Consider the following 24547-nt stretch of genomic DNA (forward strand, 5'->3'; position numbering starts at 1 on the left):
ACATTAAAAAGAATGCATATATAGTCGAATTAAAAAACATATATACTAGAATATCTGATAATTATAACATAAATATTAAATTAAAAGAATTAGATACCAAATTCCTTTTGAACAATTACCCAAACTTTATCCTTAATAAATGGAAAACATATTATTTAAAGAATAGATATAATACGAAGTTGAAAACCGATAAAATATATAAAAACTTTATATACATTAAAAATATCTTTGAGAAGTGCAGGAAAAGTATTAATAATCATAATATTTGTTTGGCCCCATCTTTGACCAATAGTATTTCACAAAACATTTGTAAACATATTAATAATAATAGTAAGAATAATTTAGACCCTATAAAAAAAGCTGGTGTGGTTTATAGAATAGAATGTAATTGTCATAATCCATGTATATATATAGGAGAAACCGGGCATGTGCTGGAAACTAGAGTTAAAGAACACGAAGCAGCCATTCGGCTTAAGTATCAGAATTCTCCGTGGTTTAACCACATCAATAGTAATAATTGTAATATTAATAGAAACAATGTAAAAATTTTACATATTGAAAAAGACATATATAAAAGAAAATTTAAAGAACATATAGAAATTAGAAAACAAAATAATAATAATTTAATAAATCAGTCGAAAGGAATAGAAATAAACTATAGCGGGTATAATCTAATAGATGGCGCAGATATAAAATAAATAGATATCACTTGATTACTGTTGTGAAGTGTTGATTGTGGTATACTGATGTTAATGATGTCAAAAATTTGTAGTGCTTTAGAATTATCTATACAATTGTTTGTCAAAAAATTGTTTTAATAATTGGATGGTTTTAGTATGTTTATTATACACGTGTGTGAAAAGTTTCTTAAACTTGTAAGTATAAGTATTGTTTAAGATATTACTTGTATTAGTCTTATATTGTTTTGTACAAAAAAAGATAATTGTAATTTTAGGATTCCTATAAATGTGTGCAAAGTTTACCACCCTTACATATGGAAATATCATTGTAACTACCACCAACGATTATTGTAAGTTTTTCTCCAAAGTTTATAGTTATAGTGTAGCTATACATCCATGTCGTGTTTTAGTTAAACATTTTACGTTCTTTGTTATTGTTTTAGCACTGAAGAGGGACTGGAAGATATTACACCAGCCCGAAATGCATTTGATGTAGTCTTTACAAAATAAATTTAATTTGCCAATAAGTTTTAAATTGCTGTGAGATTTGTCTACCAAGAATTTGGATTACAGAGACTAAAATCGTCATATTAAATGTTAAAAATAGTTGGACACTGTCTATACGTAATATGAATGCGGCGTTTTTTGGCTATTTGTGCAAAGAGAGGTTGGAGATAAGGGTTGTAAGTGACCGGGATTTTTTCTTCTTCCTCCTCCTGTTGACCTTTGTTATGGGGGTGCCTTCGGAGTGTTTGCTGAGAGCGGAATTTTTGTATTAATTTACGGGTAATTTTAGGGTACCCGTGGTCTGAGGCGATGCGTTGAATATGTCCCAGTTCGGCATGCAGAGTTTGTTGTGTGGAAGAGTGAGTATGTGCTCTTCTAATTAGTGCATCATAGGCTGCAATTTAGTAGGATAGCTTGAAGTCGTGTTTACTCAAAATCATTTTCTTTTCCTGATCATCTAGCATAGAGATTTAAGTGTTAAATCAAATTGGTTAACTTGAATGAGGTTTTGACACAGTATTTTCATAAGCACTTTTTTTAATTTTCTGTTAAATAAAATAATTAACATCCATTGATCAAATAAACTAATCAGAAACTTTCTATAAACATACATTGCGAACCATGTACAACTAAAAATAAACATTGCATCATGTGATGGCAGGTTCCATTGTACTGTTCTTCTTAAGTTTATTTAAAATTTATTATTTACAGTAGAGCATCGATTATCCGACTCAATTGGGGACTGGGGTTGGTCGGATAACTGAAAAAATGGATAACCAAAAAGTATGAAAAAATACATTATTAGTATATTCCATGTAATTAGTATATTAGTATATCGCTATTAACCTACTTCACATTGAATTTTCATCGATGATAAGCCTAACAAAATTTTTTTTAAAATAATGATCATCGCTATTGTATCATTAAAAATTATTTCTTTATTTTGCACAAAATAAATTCAAAAATAAAGACAAAATAGAAAATTAAGCCTGGTTTAAATACTGGCCTCCCTTTAATGGCCGAGCCAGTGTTGCCAGCTAAAACATGCAGAAATTTAACAAAATAATATTAAAGTAGCCAAGTCATAGCCAAATATTGTAGTGCCACATCACTAGCGGACATTTGAATTTCCCGATTAGAATGCAGTCGGTTGATCGGGGGTTGGATAATCAATGCTCTACTGTATTTATTTATACAGTAAGACCCTGCTTAATGCGGGGGATGTGTTCCTAGATGACAGCGCGCTAAATGAAACAGCGTTAAATGGGGTCATATTAACATGTAAATAAGGGGGATACGTGAAATAGAACGGAGAATAAGAAAATTTATCAGTTTTTTGTTTTATTTTGTAACATTTATTGTTAAATACTTTTTTATTAGATTAATTATAGACTTATTTATTGCTAATATCATAATTTACTCATAAAATATTCATGAAAATAAAAAAAAGTTCGAATAAAGAAGTTATGTTTGTGATGAGGAAGGTTCTTCCTCATTTGACATCTTTTGTTTCTTTGTGAAGAAGTCATCTAACGTCATTTGCCTTTTCCTGTTTCGTTCAGCAAGCAGTTGTCGATGCAAGACATCGCATCCACGACACTTTGTCTTGCCTTTGAACTTCTATCAAAATTGAAATCATTTTGTATAAACTGATCCATTATTTCCGTTATAGTGGCTAAACTTCTTTTAGAAAATCTATTGAAAGTTCCTTTTGTTCCTCATCTTCAGAAATGCTAATTTCGTCATCTTCATGCACCTGTTGTTCTACTAATTCGTTAAGATTATCGTTGGAAAAATTTTCTCCAGTTGTAACTTGCAATAATTCTTCAATATCCTGCGCATTTATATTATCCAACCCTGTTTCATTAGCTAGCGTGATAATTTCGTTGACATCAACAATGGATTCTTTTGTGGATCTCTCTTTTGTTGTCCTTGCTTAGCTCCACCATGCATTCTTCCATACTCCTTTCAAACATTTCTCGGACACCTCATTCCAGGAAAGATTGATGTTGTCTACAGCATCCATGATATTATAGTTTTTCCAAAAATCTCTAATGGATTGTTTATCTGCTCCATCTGTTTTATCAATCAGTTGTCGGAATGTCCACAGATAATAAGCATTAAAATTTGATATTACGCCTTGATCCCAACACTGCGTGCGATCTCGGGGAATTCCAATACTACCGTGTAATACTGAAACAGCGTTAAGCAGGGTCTTACTGTATTATATTTATTATATTACCGTATTTCCTCAAAAATAAGCCCTAGCATGATTTTTCAGGATGCTTGTAATATAAGCCCTATCCCTAAAATAAGTTCCAGTTAAGATCGTCAGCTAGATGGTCATACTTAATATGTCCATTGTAACACATGACGGACGTATTGAATTATATAATAACATAATAATAGAATAATATTAATATATAATTAAATATAAATAAATATCATTATTGACATTAATGCTTAAAACAAATGATAATATAAATTATAATTAAGTATTTGTAAAAACCCAACGAGCACCTTCGGACAAGACATCCTCTAAAAATAAGATCTAATGCATCTTTTCAAGCAAAAATTAATATAAGACCCAGTCTTATTTCCGGGGAAACAAGGTATTATATATATATATATAGTATTATAATGTATTTTACAAGCACATAGCAGTGTGTATGTGTACTTAAATATATATATTTATTTATTTAAATATTTTCAACAACAGCATTTTTCTTACCCAATATTAGTGTGATTTTGTAAATTTGCTTTTCTTCCTGATTGATGAAATTTTTCTATTAATTCTTGACACCCTGTCAAATTACTGTAAGGCTCCCAAGTGTTAAATTCACTTTCCCATCCTTTCCATTTGATTAAATACCATTCTTTGTACTAAAATATATTTAATTTGTTATTAGGATCATTAATTATACAGTAGAAGTTTGTTCATCTGGTATCCGATAATCCAGAATGTCTGATGATCTAACACCCTCTGAGCAGTGGCTAATAATTAGGAACTGTCTAATAATAATCTGGCATGCTAGTAATTTGCAAATTGGAATTTGTTTGGGCACATTAGGCTAACAATCCTGAGAGAATATTGAAGCATAGGGGTTGCAACCATGAATGTTGTGAAATGTTCAAATGTTGCCTTTAGAATTAAAAGGATTGTAAATCATGAAAAATGACTCATTTTGTTACAGAATTTTGGGTTAAATTTACCTATGGTATACAAAATGGCAGCTCGTCTCTAATTCCAGCAAACAGAAGAAGGGAAACAGTGAGGATGCACGTTCTAACCTAACCTATTCTAATAAATTACCATAATTATTACCAACCAAATTATTAGAATAGGTTAGGTTAGGTTAGAACGTGTCCCCCCACTTTCTCCCTTCTTCTCTTTGCTGGAATTAGAGACGAGCTGCCATTTTGTATACCATATGTAAATCTAACCAAATTTTGTTTGTGTTGGTACTATAGCATGTATAAATAAATTGAAAGCATATTATATCACGCACTACTACAAAATGTAGTGTCTACAATGTTCAGATTGCATATAACTTATCAAATTTTGCAAAAATACAAAAAATGCATGCTAATCTGGCATTTTCAATAATCTGGTACAATTCTGGCCCATAGATACTGGATTAACAAACTTCTGTTTATTTTTTTTAACAGTAAAATTTTAAAAATTTTTAATTATTATATTTATTAAATAATATAAAATATAACTTTGATAATTAAGATGGTGCAATTGTTCATTAACTGATTCTAATTCTGCATATTATTTTTTTACAGACTTATTATTTATTTCTGAATTCCAACAGTTTGTCTCTACTTCAGCAGAGTCAATTGTTTATTCATATTTTGTTGGATTGTTCAACTGCATTGCCTCATTTACATAGAGTCTTCACTCTGCAATAATTGTTCATTAACTGATCTTAATTCTGCATTAAAATTAATACAGAAAAAACAGTGATTGTGTGTTATGCTTTGATTCGTAATCTTCCATCCTTTTTTTACATAGATTTTTATCCAATTAATTATGTAAGTTCTATTAGCAATTTAGGCATAGTCTTTGACACCAAACTTACTTTCAAAAATCATATTGATAAACTAGTTAAATCCCTGGCTATCAGACATGGAATTTTATGGTGATAAATGAGTATTGCAAACCATTTTTTATGCTAATTTTCAATCTTGCAGTGATTAGGGATTAACAAACTGGTCAATGGCTGTGCCCACACAAAGTTACTTCTGCTATTAATAAGATATATCTTACATTTAACAAAATGTGTAATTTGCCTTTCACCAATGAATAATATAGCTAGAATTTGTCTGGGCTTCCCATCTTTCTTTCAAAGAATTAAATATTTTGATTGATTGTTTAAACTTATCTCGTCTACTAGTACTTTATCAATTAACAGGACTTATTATACTGGATTTATGGATGCAGCAATTAGGTGTTACAGATCAGAAATAAATCCATAAATCCAGTAAAATAAATCCTGTTAATTGATAAAGTACTAGTAGACGAGATAAGTTTAAATTAAGTTAAAGACACAAAGGCATATTAATTAAATTTTGATCGGTTGACTTATTACAAATATTTTAATGGTTTTGTTTATCAAGATTTGCTTTCACTCCAAATTCTATTGAGAAAACTTTGCTCATTTACTTACGTTTTTACTCGTTTTTTTATAATTAAGCAATTACATATAAACCAGCAATTAATTCTCTTTTAAACAAACATTTTCATCCATGTTTAATGATCATCGTCGGGTTTCGATGTATTAGAATGTTTGTAAAAAAACATAAATTCCAAAATTTAAAAGGTTGCACGTTGTGAAGATATGTATATGCTCAATGTCGCATTTAAAAAATTAGTCTTCTAACTGGCTTCCAGTTTTAAAAATACAAAGTTTATATAAAATATAAAAACAAACTTGGCAAAGATCTGTTTTACTTCAAAGCACGCCTCCTGCTAATGAGTCCATTTCTTTAAAAATTAATCGCTGTTTCCCTCTTAAACACTTTAAATATCTCCAGTTGTTCAAGATATTTCAGGTTGGCCAGGTCCTCGCACTGTTGCTGTAATCGGGCATTGTCAATGTCAATCTGGACATCGTTATCAACGACGAAAGAAACCAATGCGGTAGTGGAAAGACCTTTCTGAATGGTGTATTTATGCTCCTTGATCCTCATTTTTAGACCACATGTGGTAGCACCAATATATTCATGATCGTAAATAGGAATAGTATAGACCCCTGGGATACTATTCCGGTCCAATCACAATTAGTCCTTATCGTTTCTAATACAAGAGAAAACTGTTGGAGCTCTCCTGTAAGCAATCCTGTTACTCGTAAAGCAGGATTTCTTTGTAGATGTTGGTAAGGACCGTTAAAAAGGACTCATTTCTCGATAGTGATGTTTTCACTGGTTATTCCTGGCATGCAACCAGAGCATTAATAAGGTGTGTAAGGTATGCTGCCTGGCTACGCTTGAAATGTACTCCAGTTCCATTTTTCTATCTTTTGCCATTGAACAATGGGTGTAAACCCTTTTTACCTGGGCTTTAAAAGTGGAGATCTTGTAACTAAAAGGATCGTATGATTTTGCATGGATGAAGAGTGGAGCATACAAGGTCTCACAGAACACCTTTGTTCTCAACTGGCCATGCTGTAATGTGATGTCTATGTCAAGAAAATGTTAAAAAAAGAATTAATTGCTGGTTTATAGGTAATTGCTTATATACTCCTTTTTATTGTCTAAATCTATCCCAACAATCTTTCTTTTACTGTATATCACAAAATTTTAATAATTTTGATGAATTTTTACATCTCGACCTCTCCAATTTTAAATTGAAATGTAAAAAAGCACTATATATCTTTTAAAGATTTGTTACTAGTTTCAATTTTTTTGCTTTTTTTTTAATTTGTTTGTTTTTGTTTTATGGAGTGTTATTTGTTTTTATGATATGTTATTGTAGGGAAATGGAAATCAAATGTCTGTCAAGACTTTCTCTGAAAATGTAATGAAATAAATAAATATAACGGATTTATTTGCAAATGAATTTTCTGTACGAAAACACAATACATTATATTACTAAAGCCAACCACTGCCGTATGCCATCGGGCTGTATAACAGCTATAATACCAATAAATTACCAAACAATTTGACACAAGAGGGAGACGTTAGGTGCCATCTTGTAATAAATTTAATAATTGTACACTGCTAATTCATGAAATATATTAAATAAATAATAGTATATATGGGAAAATTGTGAAATGTATCTTATAAGACAAAAAAAACAATAGCACGAGATGGCACCTAACACCTCCCTCTAGTGTCAAATTGTTTGGTAATTTACTAGTATTATAGCCATTATACAGCCCGATAACATAAGGCAGTGGTTGACTTTAGTAATTGAATTTTCTAATTTATTATAATATAAATAAATAAATAACTTTTATGAGAACAACTCTCTCATTAAAAAAAAACAAATTATTAAAAATTAATAATTAAATTTATTGAAATAATTTTTTTAATTATTTTAAATAATTTCAAATAAAGATATAGAGTCTATATATGAAAATAAGCAGATACTATAGATTGCATCCTATGGAATTTTGGGACTTTGAGTATATATTTGAACTCAGGGAACTGAGATGAGTTCAACAATACCCTACTTTTTGACCAGAGGCAAAAAATAAGAAAGTTATCATACTTTTTTCCGGTGATCGCACGATGATTGGGAGTTGCGTCACTCTCTCCACTAAGCCTATTACATGTTTAACAGAGTGTCCAGCAAGTCAGCTATATGTACCTTCAACAGAGGCAGATGTTGATCCACGAGCACACTGATTGTCTGCAGTTGGAGTTAAGTCCTTTTTGCACATCCTTGCACTCCTCAGCCGCTGACATGCTCACTATCTCTCGCAGATGGCTAGTAATATGAGCTGCTATTGTGGCTTGTCCAACAAACCTAACCTATCCCTCTGGGAGATGACCATAGTCCAACATCATGGTTTGCAAACTTTACCACAAGATGGCGGTACTAGCAACTATGATGTCGTCTGCATGATAGCATTAAAAAAGTATGACGACTTAAAAAGTATGATGACTTTCTTATTTTTTGTCTCCAGCCCAAAAGTAGGATACCGTTGAACTCGTCTCGGTCCCGAGTTCAAATATATACTCAAAGTCCCGAAATTCCATAGGGTGCAATCTATAGTACACCCAGGGCCGGATTATCGAATAGGCAAAGTAGACAAATGTCTAGGGCCCGTAATTCGGAGGGACCCGACTTCAGTGCAGAAGACTCCTCTGTTTGAAAAGGAGTTAAAAATGATTTAAGAAATAGGACAGAAAAGGCTGTATTTAACAATTCCTACTAAGCTTTGCTTGACTCGCCATTACCTAAAAAAAAAAAAAAAAAAATCAACAGCCACCCGTGCGTCAGAAGTAATGTGCACTACGAGATCTCTCGCACCATCTAGAAATATTCCTAGGGCCGCCTCTCGTCGTAGTACTGATGTATGGATGGTTATGATTTATTTTCTAAATCTACACTTATACGTCGCGACATCGCATATTCGATATAGCGTTCAAGTTGCTCGAGTGCGAAGATATTGCAATTCAATAGTGTTTTATAAAAGAGTTAAAAAGGGTGACACTACGGTGTGACTTGGGGTGACACCACGATATCCGCACCGGGTGTCACCCATGCTAGCTACGCTAATGTGATATTATATAAGATTTGTTTAGAAGCAACTTACTTAAACGGGGCCCCAATTTAAATTTTGTCTAGGACGCGCTAGAGGCTTAATCCGGCGCTGAGTACACCCAAAAATAATAATTTTGAAATGTAATATGAAAAAAATTATAAGTAATAAAATATTTATAGCATACTTTATCTCTGACATAATCGACAATTTCTTCAACTTCATACTCGTCTGAAAATTTTTGAGATATTTTATAAAATTGTAATAACAACATATTTTTCTAACTTTAATTTCTTCAATATTGTTTTAAAAAATGGAATAAAAAAGTTACCTGGATGTTGTGGTTTTATCCTGTTGTATCTATGATGTAAATGATTTGGTTTTACAAACTTTAGATTCATTTGTTGACATATTTTATTCAATGTTTCTATATCTTGAAGACAATTTATTTGACAGTCTTGAAACTTAACGGTTAAATCTGGCTTAGGTTCGTCGTCTAGTAAATTAAAAATAATTGATTATATAAATAGATACTGAATCACAATATTTACCAAATTTGGCGATACTGCGATTGTTAGATCAAATGCCAGAAAGCTGTGAACAGAAAAATTTAATAACGGTCATCCAATACATTTCACAAAATAGAAATACACTGCTAAATTCATGAAATATATTAAATAAATAATAGTATGTATGTTAGGGTGTTCCTTATTTTTCGAATATTTTTTTTTCTAACGCATAGGGCCTAGTTTTGTTTATTTTACTCTTAAGTACTCCCACAATAAATTTCAGCTCATTTTGATCACTAGAACCCGTGCCGACTTGCATCAAATCATTTCCATACATATGGTGCTAGAGAAGTAGCACATATTCGCTTTGTTTGCCATTCTAACACAATTTGTCAGGCTATTAACACGTATAGTTTTTTTTCGAAGATGTCAGTGGCATTACAAAGCACTAAAAAACATATTTTCTTAGTCAGAGAGATAAACCACCAAATCACGGGTGCAAAATTACCTGTGATTTGGTGGTTCTGTACAAAATCTATACCTAACTGTGTCAAGAAATTGGTGGATCTTTATCAGGTATGGAGAGTCTCCATATGTGATAAAGATTCACCAATTTCTTGACAGTTAGGTATAGATTTTGTAGGTATTCTAGCTTTTTCCCAAAATATGATACACTCACGTATTACAAGATTTACACTTTCACTCACAGTTAGTTTAACTTCATGAATGTTAAAAAACAAAACTGCGAGTACTTGCAGATTTGATGGTAATTTTGCACCCGTGATTTGGTGGTTTATCTCTCAGACTAAGAAAATATTTTTTTTTAGTGCTTCGTAATTCCACTGACATCTTCGAAAAAAAAAACTATACGTGTTACTAGCCCGACAAATTGTGTTAGAATGGCAAACAAAGCAAATACGTGCCACTTCTCTAGCACCATATGTATGGAAATGATTTGATGCAAGTCGGCACGGGTTCTAGTGATCAAAATGAGCTGAAATTTATTGTGGGAGTACTTAAGGGTAAAATAAACAAAACTAGGCCCTATGCATTAGAAAAAAAAAATATTCGAAAAATAAGGGACACCCTAATGTATGTATGTATGGAAAAATTGTGAAATGTATCATATAAGGTAAAAAATATAATAATATAGAAAACAAATTGGTTTTACAATTTAAATCTAACTTTACTATGAAACAATATTAAAAATATATATATTTTATTGGAACTTTTTCTAAAGAGACAAGCCAATTCTTTTGATCATCTTCAGGAATAAAATACAAAAATAAACTTGTAGCATTTAAAAATAATTTAAGAAACCAAATTCAAAAACACCGGAGTTCCATAAAGACTAGACAACTTCAACAAGCTATTAATTCGCACAAAACATTTTGAATTTTGTCCTTTGAAATTATTTAAAAACATGTTTGAAATGTTTGTTTACTTTTTTAAAAGATTTTACTCTTGAAGATGAGAGGGGGGGAAAAAACCTTGAAAGTGGTTGGACTTGAAGTTTTTCCATAAAAGAAGCTTCAATAATGGATTTTTATCTTGTTTAATGGCAACATTTGATTTGTAGTTAGTTGCATTTAAATTTAAAACATATTTCCTATAATATATTTACAATGAGAGGTTACAAAATTAAACAATTTACTTGATAAATTATATTATTATTAAACAAAAATTATATATAATACAGTAATATATCTCATATAATACAAAAAATATTTCTTAATCAAAATATAAAAGTGTATGAAATATATAAGTACAATAATTATTCATTGATATATTTACCTACTAATATTACATCCAGATTTTCCCCATTACATTCGACACTATTTACCATCATTTCATTATTATGATCTGTAATAAAAAGTATTCAAATTATTTCCCTGCAAATGAAATTAAATAATTTCTGCCAATTTATTTAGTATTTTATATTCTTAGTTTTTCATCATGTCCATAAATTTGTGGCAGTGAAATATGAATGTCACATAGATACTATTATAGACACATAGCTAGACAGAAGGGCACATGCATAGCTTACAAATGAAACCCAAACATCTACACAATGTTTGGGTTCAAAAAATCCAGCAACAAGTTGCTTAACATTCACAACATTTAAAACTGCATGTGTGGTACCCTCTATTATAATGTTCTATTAAAAAACTTTCATATTTTTAATTATTATAAAATGACAAAAAGCTTAATTTTGAAGGTAGGGATGGGTTTTATAAAAAAATTGTAAATGCTAATAACAAGTAAAATCATCATTAAGTCTGACCCTATCTGAGATATGACACACAACCCTCCCTTTATTTCCCCACTCCATCAACCTTTAACCACCAAAATTTAATAACATTAATCCCCATACACAATCCTCCCTGCACATTTTCAGAAATTTTTGACAAATAACATGGAAGTTATTAAACTTCAAAGAGGGTGAACAAAATCATGCCTCATACACACACACACACAAACTAATATCCATATAAACAGAAAAAACCCAAAGTTACTCGACATTTAAAGATGTCGAGTCCAAAACTGTGAAAATCTTGGGGGGTCATTTTTCTGACATCTGTTATGTATAAGAGTTGGGAAAGTAATATGAAAAATATAAATACAGTAGAGCCTCTATAGTCTGTCACTCACCACTCTGCAGAGTTATGCACGTGAAATTTTCGTATTACCAGTTGTCAATGTATGCGACAGAGACTGATTTACAGTATGTGTGTACATTGTCAGTTGCTAGTTGTTTGTTGACATGTAATAGGCAAAACAGTCACGAGTGTGATTAATACAATAAACTAACCCACGAACCAAGTGTGTTTTTTGCAGGGCTGTGGAGTCATGTAAAAATCTACTGACTCCAACCTTGCCTTACCGTCCAACTCCAACTCCGACCAGGGGCGGACTTGTTACCAAAACAGACCTGGAAATTCTGATGTCATCACGTGACCTCAGAATAAAAGATTTAATAAATAGAGTTCTAATAAAGATAGAAAGTAGAAACGTTTTTGTTCCAAAGCTAAAAGACTCCTCTAAGTAAGGACACAGTCAATATATAAATATGTATTCAATAATTTTTACTTTTCTGGCTGTTATATATAACAGAGAAAAAGTGTAGTGATCAATCAAAAAAAAAAAAAAGACCCTCCCAAATTTTTAGATTTTTGGACTCAGGACACCTTGAAATGTTGAGATATGCAAAAGATTCAATTTTTTTCCTGTATGTATGGATGTTAGACTGTGTGTGGGGAGGACAATTTTGTTCCCTCTGTTTGAAGCCTAATAACTTCTGTGGTTTTTAAATCGAACTCAAATGGTTTAACACAGGAGTTATTAATTAAGCTTCCAAGTGGTTAAACTAAATCATGCCCCAATCACATTCTAACATCTTAGGCAAGAACATCTTAACGGGTTTTACTGTACTATTATAAAATGACAAAATGCTTAATTTTGAGGGTAGAGACGAGTTTTATTTTTTTAAAAATTGTGAACGAGTAAAATATTCATTAAGTTTGACTGCACCAGAGATATGACACGTGACCCCTTCTATGTCTCCGCCCTGTCAACCTTTAATTAAGAACCAAAATGTAATAGCATCAATGCCCCTTTATACACAAGCTACAGTACCAAATTTTGTTTCTTAAACTTTACCCATTCTGAGATATTGTTTAATATCCCAGAACAGAGAATAAATAAATTAAACAAATTATATGCCAACACACACATGCACACAAATTTTTTCCTTTCAATTGACTTTTTTTTGGGTTCGGAAGGTCTCCAAACATGTAGGTTTGCAAAATAACTAGGAGGGTCAAATTTGGCATGATTTCAATACTTTTCCATTTTATATACATAACAAGTTGGGAAGTAAAAAGGAGTCAGAGTTAGCAAATTGTTTGACAACTCAGACTCCACAGCCCTGGTTTTTTGTTTGCTGTACAATACATACATACAAAATCCAGTAATCTGACAATCAGCTGTAATCCAATATCTGCTGGTCTGATATATGTCCGATTACAGAGACTTCTGTGCTGTATAAAAATTAAAAATGCTTGTGTGTTTACAAATAAATTAATTTTGGCAATATTTTTTGAAAACATGTCGAAAAATTCAAAATGCTATACTGTATATGTACGCAGATTGTCAAGGTTTTTTGTGAAAGAAAGAATTATAATTCATCCAGTTTACAGTAAGAAGTATAGTAGTACGCAGAAAGTTTTTCTAATAACCAACACAACGGAACTCCAACAAAATACTTTATTTTCTGCTTAAAACTTTCACTAAGTCTAACTACAACTTCATTGCAGTCCTTCACAACATTCTCTGATTCTGTGCCCAAACTTGACATCTCCCTCCAACTTCGTCCCTGCACTCCACATCCTTCTCTCATCTTTGACTCCAAGCTTTACATCTCCTCTTCTCGAGTGTCCCCAGCCATCCATTTGGGCTATCTTCCCAAACCACACGTGTATATATATATATATATATATAATTTAATTTTAGAAATTAAGATTTAAATGACTACTGTAATTATACTGCAGTTAATAGTAAAAAAACTACTACTTTTTGTTCTAAAAAAATCAACATAAAATTTTGTTGTTGCAGTAAATAATTAAATATGTTAAATGAGCAGTTGTTTTAATATTTGTTTTGTTTATAATATTTGTTTAACTTTGCTCATTCAATAATATGAATGAAATATTCATATTGTTATTATGTAGCTATATTGAACAGAAAATTCTTTAAGTAAATTGTTCAACAAATTGAAAATAGAAATTTTAAATCACTTCAAAAGAAAGACGTTTTTTTCAACACCTAACTGAAAATTACAATGTAATATATTAATACAAAAAGGAATTAAACTGATACATAGATTATCTGATAAAAATAACAAAAAAAACATTAAGCAAATGCTTATATCACTATTTTTGTTACAAATGTTTTCATGTCAATGAAGTCAACTTCCTGTTTTTAATGTCGTTGGAACATAAAATGATAAACTGGAAGGAAGATTGTTTACATTTCAGTGACTCGAATGCCAAAAACATTTATTTTTTTATTAAAAAATTTCTTATTGTAGTCATATTTGCCATAACTGTAATTTTATTATAAAAAAATTTAATTACTGTATATTTTTTGTAAACCAATTTTTCATTATTGTAACAATTAAAATTAGCATTTTCAAAATGAAAATGCTGCTTATTATCTACATTGAATGCAACCAAGCATGACACAGTACACAGGATACAGTTTTTTCTTCCAAATCCATTCTTTCATTGAATATAATCTTGTTATACGAAGACACAAATCTTGTAACATTCAAAAGAACACCAATTCTCAAAATGGAGGGTCAAGGCATTATAGTAGAAAAAAAATCACCTATTTGGGTGTAGTGTTGGACCATCGCTTAACATGGCTTCCAGATGCTACATTGCTAAAGATAACTTGAACAAATATATTCAATGCATTGGCCAAGGTAACAAGAACCACTTGGGACCTTAACCCCAATGCTATCACCACAATCTATGAAGGGGTTTTATCCCCAAGACGACTTATGCAGTGGGAGCATGGTTCTCCTCGGCTGAAAAATGAGCATACAGAAGAAGTTGATAAGTAAACTTCTGAGAATTACAAAAACATTCCATATATAAACAGATGCATTATTAGTCATAGCAGGCACTCCGTGATTGACATCATCTTTAAGGAATGGGCCATGTTCTATTTTTGCAGAAAAGGTCTCCCACCAAAATTGGGGAAAAAACTATAATATAATGAAACAGATTATGAGTTGAAACCCACAATAACAATGATGCCAAGACAATATGACATATGCTGTTGAAATAGCTGAAGGCAATGAAAAAACAGAACTAAACATATACAAGAACGGCTCAAAAGTTGACATCTGAGTTGGAACGTTCTTCCTGGTGGAAACAGAGGGAGAGGACTTCCACCGCAAACAATTTTCAAGTTAGATGGCCACTACACAATCTATCAAGCCAAATGTTTACACCATTAAGATGGCAGTGAGGTGGGACATTTCCACCCAACAACCTGGCACAATGATTGTAAACACTGACAGCAGAGCTGCAATTCAAACACTCCAACAATTCACTGATACAATCAATATTGCTCTGACCAAAAAGATGACTAATGAAAAATGAAGTAAAAGTTAAACTGAGATCAGTGAAAGATTACATAGGTATTGAGGGCAATGAGAAGGACAATGCCCTAGCTAAAAAAGGTATTAACTTACAAGACATCTCTTATAAGAAAATACCACTTTCATACATCAAGAAACTGCTATGGCAGGAATCCATAAGTGAATGGCAACAAAAATGAACCTATAGCAATAAAGGGAGGCATACATTCTGACTGCTCCCAAGTATAGAGGAAAGAGTTAAAGACCTATAGTGGCTACCCATTGACGTTCTAAGTACACAATTATATACAAACCACTGTAATACAAGGAAATATCTCCAAAGAATTGTCAAAGAACAGGACACTACCTATAAATGCAGAAAGAATATCCAAAGTCTCAAGCATCTTATTTATGACTGCCCAAAATTTGACAGAGAAAGGATGCAACTGCACCTTCTGGTGCAACAGGTCCTCAACACATCAAGCACAGACCTGTACATAATGCAAAACAAAGAACTGATCCAGGAACTCAAAATCTTTACATGAAGGATATTGTCATGAGGGATTAGGGCAGTGGTTCCCAACCGGTGTTCCACGGAACACTGGTGTTCCGTAAGCATCTCCCAAGTGTTCCGCAGATTTAGTCGCAAATCGGAAAGTGTACAATCGTATTCGAGCCGCCGAATATCAAAAAATTAAAATCATAAAATTTTCATAAACTTAAATATATATGTACGACTCGTACTTATGGAGTGTACTACTGTTTCGAGTAAGATAAAGGCAATGATAAAAACTGAATGAAATATGTAAAAAACATCAGGCACAAGTTTCCCATTAAAGTTATTTAGGTATATTTTTTCCTGTCTTAAAATTGGCATTAATAATATGAGTAGAGATTTTGAATTATAACTGCTCAATTCTAATAAAATAACTGATGACAAGCTTATGTATTTCATATTAACTTAAGTAAGTGTTCCGCTAAAGAAAATTGCTCACAAAAGTGTTCCTCATCCTAGAAAAGGTTGGGAACCACTGGATTAGGGAGTGAGTTGTTTCCCCTTGCCCAAGCAATGTTGTATGGCAAAATCTATTATGTTTGTAAATGTATCTTTTTGACAAGACTATGTCTTGTTTATATAATCATACTCCAGTTGAGTATAAAAGAGTACATGTCAAGACTTGCAATTTGGTACAGAGTATTAAGTATCCAAATTATGCAGACATAAAAAAAACCAGACTTGTAGGTACTCAGGAACCGAGAACTGAGTCTAAATAAAATACAAACTGGTGACACTCTCTACAAACAGGCAGTAGTGCGAGATTTGCGCATGTGTTGCTCTTTGGGAAGTTGGAAATGCGAACATTGTGAAATCGAATTTTGACAAATGTGTGTGTTCGGAAGTTCGAAAAGCAAATGTTACTAAATCGAATTTTGACAAACAAATCTTTGAAAAAACCAATTTACCTGTCCCATGTTATTCCCTATATATCTCTGGGTGCCACGTGCTGATCTTGACTGATTGACCCGAGATATCTTGTTTCAGCATTGGAACATTTTTGAAAGCACAGTAGAGCATCAATTATCCAACCCCCGATCAACTGTCACATCGGTTAACTGACCGCATTCTAGTTGGCAAATTCAAATGTTGCTAGTGATGTCGCACTACAATATTTGGCTATGTCTTGACTACTTTAATATTATTTTTGTTAAATTTTTGTGTGTTTTAGCTGGCAACATGGTTCAACACAAAAGAGAGGCTTTCGTGTATTTAAACCAGGCTTAATTTTCTATTTTGTCTTTATTTTTGTATTTATTTTGTGCAAAATAAAGAAATAATTTTTAATAATAAAATAGCAACAATTATTATTTTTAAAAAAATTTGTTAGGCTTAACATCAATGAAAATTTAATGCAAAGTAGGTTAATAGCAATATACTAATATACTAATTACATGGGATATACTAATATACTATACTAATAATGTATTTTTTCATACTCTTCGGTTATCTTTTTTTCAGTTATCCGACCAATCCCAGTCCCCAACTGAGTTGGATAATCGATGCTCTACTGTAGATGGTGCTAGTCATTATAATTTTATATTAAAACTAACTTCTGAAATATAATTTGTATTCTTTTTACATTTATTAATATATATATATTGTTTGTACAAGATAAAAATATAATTTTGGACAATACAATAGCCAGGATTATTTTTCAAAAACGGGAAATTTTCGTTAGGCATCGACAAAAATTCAACCCGAGCGATATGCAATGGAGAGAAATTTCAAAACTGGATAGGTTAATTTCACCGAAAATGCGTCATGGATGACCTTGCAGTCATGGTCGTGGCCAGCAAAATTTGAATGATCGCACTCAAAACCAGCGATACTGAACAAGATTGGAGAACGAGAATGAGACCTGCCTTGTGCATCAAAATGATCCTGCTTAGTAGCGAGTCTCCAAGACATAATCTTGTCCCAAATACAGCTTTGCCATTTTACTTGTTTTTTATTGCAGTTTGATTGAATGCTTGTATAATTGTTAGATTCGCTGTAATAAAGGAATGTTCTCTTTGTGGTGCTCAGGCAGGAGAAAGAAGACTCTGATCCCCTAGTAGGGGAAATGATGATTATCCAATGAAAAAAACCCTTCCTCACTGAATAGTCATAATCTCAAGTTCAAAGCATTTGCAAATTGTTTCAATATATCCTTAGGAAGAGGTTTGATCATCATATCCGCAATCATGAGTTCTATCAGACAATATTTCATTTCAATGATTTTCTTCTCACCCATGTCACGCAGTAAATGACACTTGATATCAGTGTGTTTTATCTGTGTGCTTGATCTATCAGATTTCACCATTTCAGTGCAATCCTGGTTGTGTTCAAAAATCATATTTCCTCTTCACATTCATATATAGGAGCTGATGCAACGAAATGACTTTTTGACATGCGTATGCAGAAGATATATGGCAACCCTCTCAATTTGAATCCCAAGATAGCAAGATACTTTGCCAAGCTCCTTGGTTTCAAAACTCTTGTTAAGACACTTAGTTATATTGTCAATGTATTCAGCATGTTTGCTTTCAACTAAAATGTCATCAACATTTAGAAGGATACATGTTAATGAACAGTCCTTATCTGCTCTTGAGTATAAACTTGGATCAGCTTTGCTTGGTACAAACCCCAGGCCTTTTAATGCAACATTGGCTTTCTTTTGTTATAACCTTATTAAGAGCGAATTTACGTTTTTTGTTACCGTTGGATGTATAACCATTTTTTTTGAAATTTTTGTTCTTTTCAAATTCAAATTTTTTTCATTCATTTATTTGTAAAGAATAACTGAAAAAGATCTCTCAAAGGGATTGAAAATGTTTTTATTATAGAATTAAATGTTCTGCTGGACCCGTGAAAGGTGTAAATTTATTTAACTTGTTATTATACAGTTCCAGTAAGCATTTCTTTATAAATGAGAATCATTTGACATACTTCTTTCAGCAGTTTCATGTTTTTCATGCACGAAAAGAATTGTTCACAACAGTATGTACTACCTCACATGCATAACAGTTTTCTAGATAAAATAATTTTCTAGCACCAATTAGGTCATTTCGACATCAAAATGTATTCAGTGAAACAGGAATAATTTTTATGACATACTTTACTAAAATAAATGAAAATGTACCTAAAATCTTTAAGGTGCAGTGGGCTGCATAAAAATATTAAGTGGGCCGAGAGTTGGACATCCTGTTTTAAACCATAGATATATTTCTTCCTCCAAGCCATTGAAGAAAGCTGCTTTTACATTGAGATCTTTTACTTCTAGTTCTTAGTACACACCAACAGCAAGTAGTATTTGAAGGGTTTCATGCTTGACCACAAGGGCAAAGTTTTCATGAAAGTTTTCTCCATATTGCTGTTGAAAGCCTCTTGTTAGGGCACCCCTAGCGAGGAAAATAGAAGTTTGCACGTTTGTTGGTGAGCCCATAGCGTGGAGGATAAGAGCCTGCGTTTTTTGAGCTGTGTTCCTCGCTTTTTATGGCAGAAGGTCTCTGTACTGTGCTGTTATCTGACTGTATATTTCCAAGTCTACCTGCTGCTGGTTGATGGGAGCAGATGTGTGTACAGGCGCTCTGGATCTTCTAGTGTTTTACAGCGGATTTCTTGTGTCATAGTGGATAAATTATATATTGTTGGATTTGTCAAAGTGTAAGAATTACAGTGATGTCATCTTTTTGAGTGTGGCTCAAATATTTCGAGAGCTGTAAATGTTTGAACTCGCGGATTATTGGAGACCAGTCATCCGGAATTCGGTGGCCGATCCATTGAAGTAAAGGGGACATCTCTTCTAGAACAGTGAGTACTAAATGAATTCTTGGGGTCCTGAGACCAATATTTTGTGACTTGTAGGGATTTTTATGCTGACCATATGTGGGCTTTGGAGGCTGCATCGGGCCTATTTTTGGTGCTAACTATAAATTTTAATATCCATCATTAAGAAGAGTTATTCAGCATAGCTGTGCCTAGTTTTCAATAATATAGTGTTAATAGTTTTTTTTTTTTAAATAAAGCAAAATAAACTTTTAAGAATTTCATCACTTATTATGTTTAACAATCTAGCAACTGTTGCCATAACAACAGTCAGGTTGCTGTGGTAACTGGACCAACTTTTGGCGTGTGCGGGCAACATTTGGCGCGAGCAGAAACTTCAAGGACTTTTGCACTGATTTAACATTACGGAAGGACCATTTTTATTTATTTATCACTTTACTTGAGATCTTTAGCATTAGTTTCTCACCGCAGTTTCTGTTTTTTGCGAGTGCGGTTTGCCTTTATTTGGTTTTGCCACAATGGGGTCCTGCTGTCTGTCAGACTTTTTCGATGAAACATACTAGCTCTTTGATGAGCTAAAACAATATATTACCGACAATCGTAATGGAAGGCTGGGGTCTGGGGCCCACTCCAGGCATATTACTGACCAATTTCAGCGCCTAATTAACTTGTCGAGTTTCGCGATATCATCCTCTGTCCCTGAGTCCATTGGCAAGCACTTGGATTCACTCATCACCAGGGAAGACCTAGCCGATGCTCTTGCCACTCAAGCTGTGAAGACAGAGGCTGCCATTTCAAATGTCATAAAGACCACTCTTGGTTCACAGATGATCTCTTTTGCCCCCAACCAGCTGATCTTGGGAATCCCTAGACCAGGGGTGGCCAACATATGGCCCGCAGGCCAAATCCGGCCTACGTAATGGGTTTATGCGGCCTGCAATTAATTTTTCAATATTAGCTACTTAACTTTGAATAATTGGTCGAATGGATAATTCACAATACTTCATTTTTTAAAAAAATTTGATTGTAGAGATTTACAACTTTTGTATTCGTCTGTTATAAATTTACACTATTTGAAGAACGAAAGACCCCACACTTACTGAAACTCATCTGCCATTCTGCCATGTCACTCTGTTTATGCTGACGTGTGACACACAGCACTGCACTGCCTGCCTGTCGACCTTCTTTTTTTGCTTGTATGTTTCTTCACATTGTAAAATGACATTGCGCATGCATCAGGAACTTCTGTTCGAACAAACCCGACCTGCCGCCCAGGTCAGCATATTTGTATTTAACATGATTTAATTTTAATATTTTGTTTGGCCCGTGAAAAAAATTTTTCTTTCCAATTCGGCCCGGGGCAAAAACTGTTGCCACCCCTGCCCTAGACTATACAGTGATGCTGTCAAACATTTTGCCAAACCTGCAAGAGAGTCCATGGGCTCTTCTAAGCCCTGTCATACAGTGCTTGTGTACAGTGAACTGGAATCCAATGACTCAGAATTCACCAGAAAGGCATTCAAAAGGGAGGGGTGGCCATTGATCTGAACCGACAGGAAGATGTGGATATCCTGTGCCGAGCTGTCTCCACAGTTGAGGGTCTTCACTCAACCATTCCAAAGAAAAGACATCCACTAGTCAAACTAATTTTGATGTCTAAATCCATCAGCAGAGAACAGCTTATAGATATTATTTACGAGCAAAATGACTGTATTGCTGAATGCTTCTCAAAGGTAGTATTTCAAGAAAAAGTCAAGTTGCACTTTCCAATTGGACAGTGCAGCTCTGTTAATGTCTCATGGGTTGTGGAGGAATCTCCAGATCTTAGAAATCTTCTTAAGAAAGAAAAAGTCAACCTACAACGGACCCATTGCAAGATAGTTAATTTTACCCCGTATATCAATGTTTTAAATGTTTGAAATTTGGCCATTTTGCCAGAAATTGTGAAACTAAAGAACATATCTGTAGTCAATGTGGAGGGAAACATGCCTTTAAGGACTGTAAAGGGAAAAATGAGGTGCCGAATTGCATGAATTGTGTCAAGGATAAAAACAGAGTAGTGAATCATAATACTCTTGACAAGACCTGTCCCGCTTTCTTACATGCTAGGGCTCAACTTTTGTCTAGGATAGATTATGGAATTTAATAATGCTAACAACACCAGTCTACAGAACTCCAAAATTCATATTGTACAGGTAAACTTGGGACGATATATCTCAGCCAGTTCCCAACTTCATAATGAACTGCACAATTTTGACATTGCACTAATAAAGAAGCCCTATGGCTGCAACAATAGGGTTGCATGCTTCAGTACCAGAGATATCATCATTCAAAGTCAAGACGGGCAACGATGCAATGATGGACTGCAGACATCATTATCAATCCAGATTTAGTAATCGTCAACCATCTGAAATTCAGTACAACCACCTGTGTTTGCCTTGATGTCTGTCTCCGTAGCCAAAGGATTGTCATTTTCAATGTATATTGAGCTAGAAGTGACATTTTAGAGACTCTACGGAATTTAGACACTGCCTTGGGTCATTTTCAGGAAAACAGCATTTTAATTACTAGCGATTTCAATGCCCACTTTCCGACATGGGGAGGCTACAGTGAAGATGACAGAGGTATTGCACTTGAAAACTTTATTGCCGCACACAACCTTCTTGTCATTAAAAACCCGGATTCCTCGCCTACCTTCTCAACCGTGAACGGGAATTCTTGGATTGATTTGACAATTTGTTCGGATGATCTCTGCCTCTGATACAGGGTTGGAAGGTGGGTACCTTTAACTGTCTTACAGAGCATGAATGCTTGACCTTCAGGCCAATGCAATCAGCACAGTGGAAAAGCTTTCTATACTAAGCAGTGTTTTAATACTAAATCTGCAGACTGGGGCATATTCTGTGAAATTGATCAGATTGATCAGATTGACATGCCTTTACACAGAAATGACTCATACAAGCAGGCTATGACTTACATTGAAACTGCTATTTTCAATATCTCTGCAGCCTGTGATAAAGCTATCCCGAAAAAGAGGAACAAAGGGTGAGCCACACCATGGTGGAACCCTAGCCTCGCTCAGATGCGTCAAACCAACAACAGACTTTGCAGGATCTATCAATGTTGCCATGACCAGTGAAGAGGTGAATTAAGGATGTACTATCTCACCCATCAAAATGACTATAAAAAAGCTATCAAAAAGGCTAAACTGGAATCATGGAAAAATTTTTGCTCTGGAGATAGAGGGAATCCTTGGGGATTCATTTATAAACTTTGTGTAAATAAAATCAAGTATCGTAATGTTCTTTGTAGTGATCCTGACAATCCTGCTAATTTGGAGACCACCATATCCAGTCTTCTAGATTACTTCTGTCCCAAAGATTCACCATCTGAGGATACCCCTGAGCAAAACGCAATAAGTAATCATAGGAACGATGCACTACTTTCGGAAGATGACCCCCCTATTTGCCTTCTCTCAGGTGAATGATATTATTCATTGCTTCCTGAAAAAGAAAGTAACTGGGATGGATGGACTAAACAAGGAAATTATCCTTCAAATCTGGGGGACTCATCCAATGCTGCTACTGGACATTTTGAATTCTTGCAAGAAAATTCAGCATCTTTCCTAAGCAGTGAAAGAGCACTCTCTTTGTCACAATTCCCAAAAATTGCAGCAAGCCCTTTAATACCCAGAATATGCACAATATCTCTCTACTGTCTGCACTGGGGAAAATTCTCGACAGGCTCCTCTTATACCGCATATATTGGTTTTGGGAATCTGATGGCTTATTCCATGAGGCACAATATGGCTTTCAGTGCCAAAGAGGTGCCATAGATGCTGTACTGGATTTGGTGGAACATGTGAAAGACCTTCTTTGTGATAGTAAGTATGTTTTTGGCTTGAGTTGAGACTTAAAAAATGCCTTCAATTTGGCCTGGTGTCCTCAAATCCTACAAAGACTTAGTGACAATCAGTGCCCTACAAATCTCTACTACCTGGCAGCCAATTATTTTGAGGCGAGGGAGGCTGTATTCACGTTTGGTCACTTGAAGTGCAAGTGCACTCGTAAGCTTCAGCGAGGTTGCCCACAGGGGTCAGTGTGTGGTCCCCTGTTTTGGGACATTCTCTTTGACAGTTTTTTCCGGACTAATCTTGGTGATCACAGTCATGTCTTCACCTACACAGACGACAACTTTTTGGTCTTCCCAGCATCATCCAAGAATCAGATTGAAAGTACCGCTACAGATATTCTCTTGAAGATACATTGCTGGGGTGATGGCAACAAACTTTCTTTCAATATGACTAAAATCAAAGGCATTGTCTTCTCACTCCCATGTGCAATTGACGTGTACAAACGTGTTCCATGTGTGCATTATCACAATAAATCCATTAAAATCATCAATCATCTCACCTTCCTGGGTGTGGTTATTGATTGCAAACTCTCATGGAAATACCACATAAAGCATGTTACAAGTCGCAGCAATATGATATTCAATGGTCTGTTAAAGGTTGCCAAAAACAACTGGGGCCTCAGCTTTGAAGCCATGAATGCAATTTACGATTGCTTATTTCTGCCAATCATCTCTTACATGTCTAATGTATGATGTGAGGCTGTCAAACATTTGCACAATCACCAACTTCTCTGCATAGCGCTGATATG

General features: G+C 33.8%; 1 protein-coding gene across 1 annotated transcript in view; it reads right to left on the reverse strand.

Moving 5' to 3' along the window:
* Positions 1-24547, reverse strand: part of LOC136987240 (histone-lysine N-methyltransferase SUV39H2-like) — a 78550-nt gene that overhangs the window by 46445 nt on the left and 7558 nt on the right. Inside the window, exons 2-5 of the mRNA XM_067284939.1 lie at positions 11206-11274; positions 9234-9398; positions 9090-9133; positions 3919-4070 (exon numbers count right to left, since the gene is read on the reverse strand). Coding sequence (XP_067141040.1) covers positions 3919-4070; positions 9090-9133; positions 9234-9398; positions 11206-11274 — 430 coding nt within the window. The remainder of the gene's footprint in view (positions 1-3918; positions 4071-9089; positions 9134-9233; positions 9399-11205; positions 11275-24547) is intronic.

This window comes from Centruroides vittatus, unplaced genomic scaffold (genome assembly GCF_030686945.1).
Source record: "Centruroides vittatus isolate TY-2023 unplaced genomic scaffold, ASM3068694v2 scaffold_149, whole genome shotgun sequence".
Classification (NCBI taxonomy): Eukaryota; Metazoa; Arthropoda; class Arachnida; order Scorpiones; family Buthidae; genus Centruroides; species Centruroides vittatus.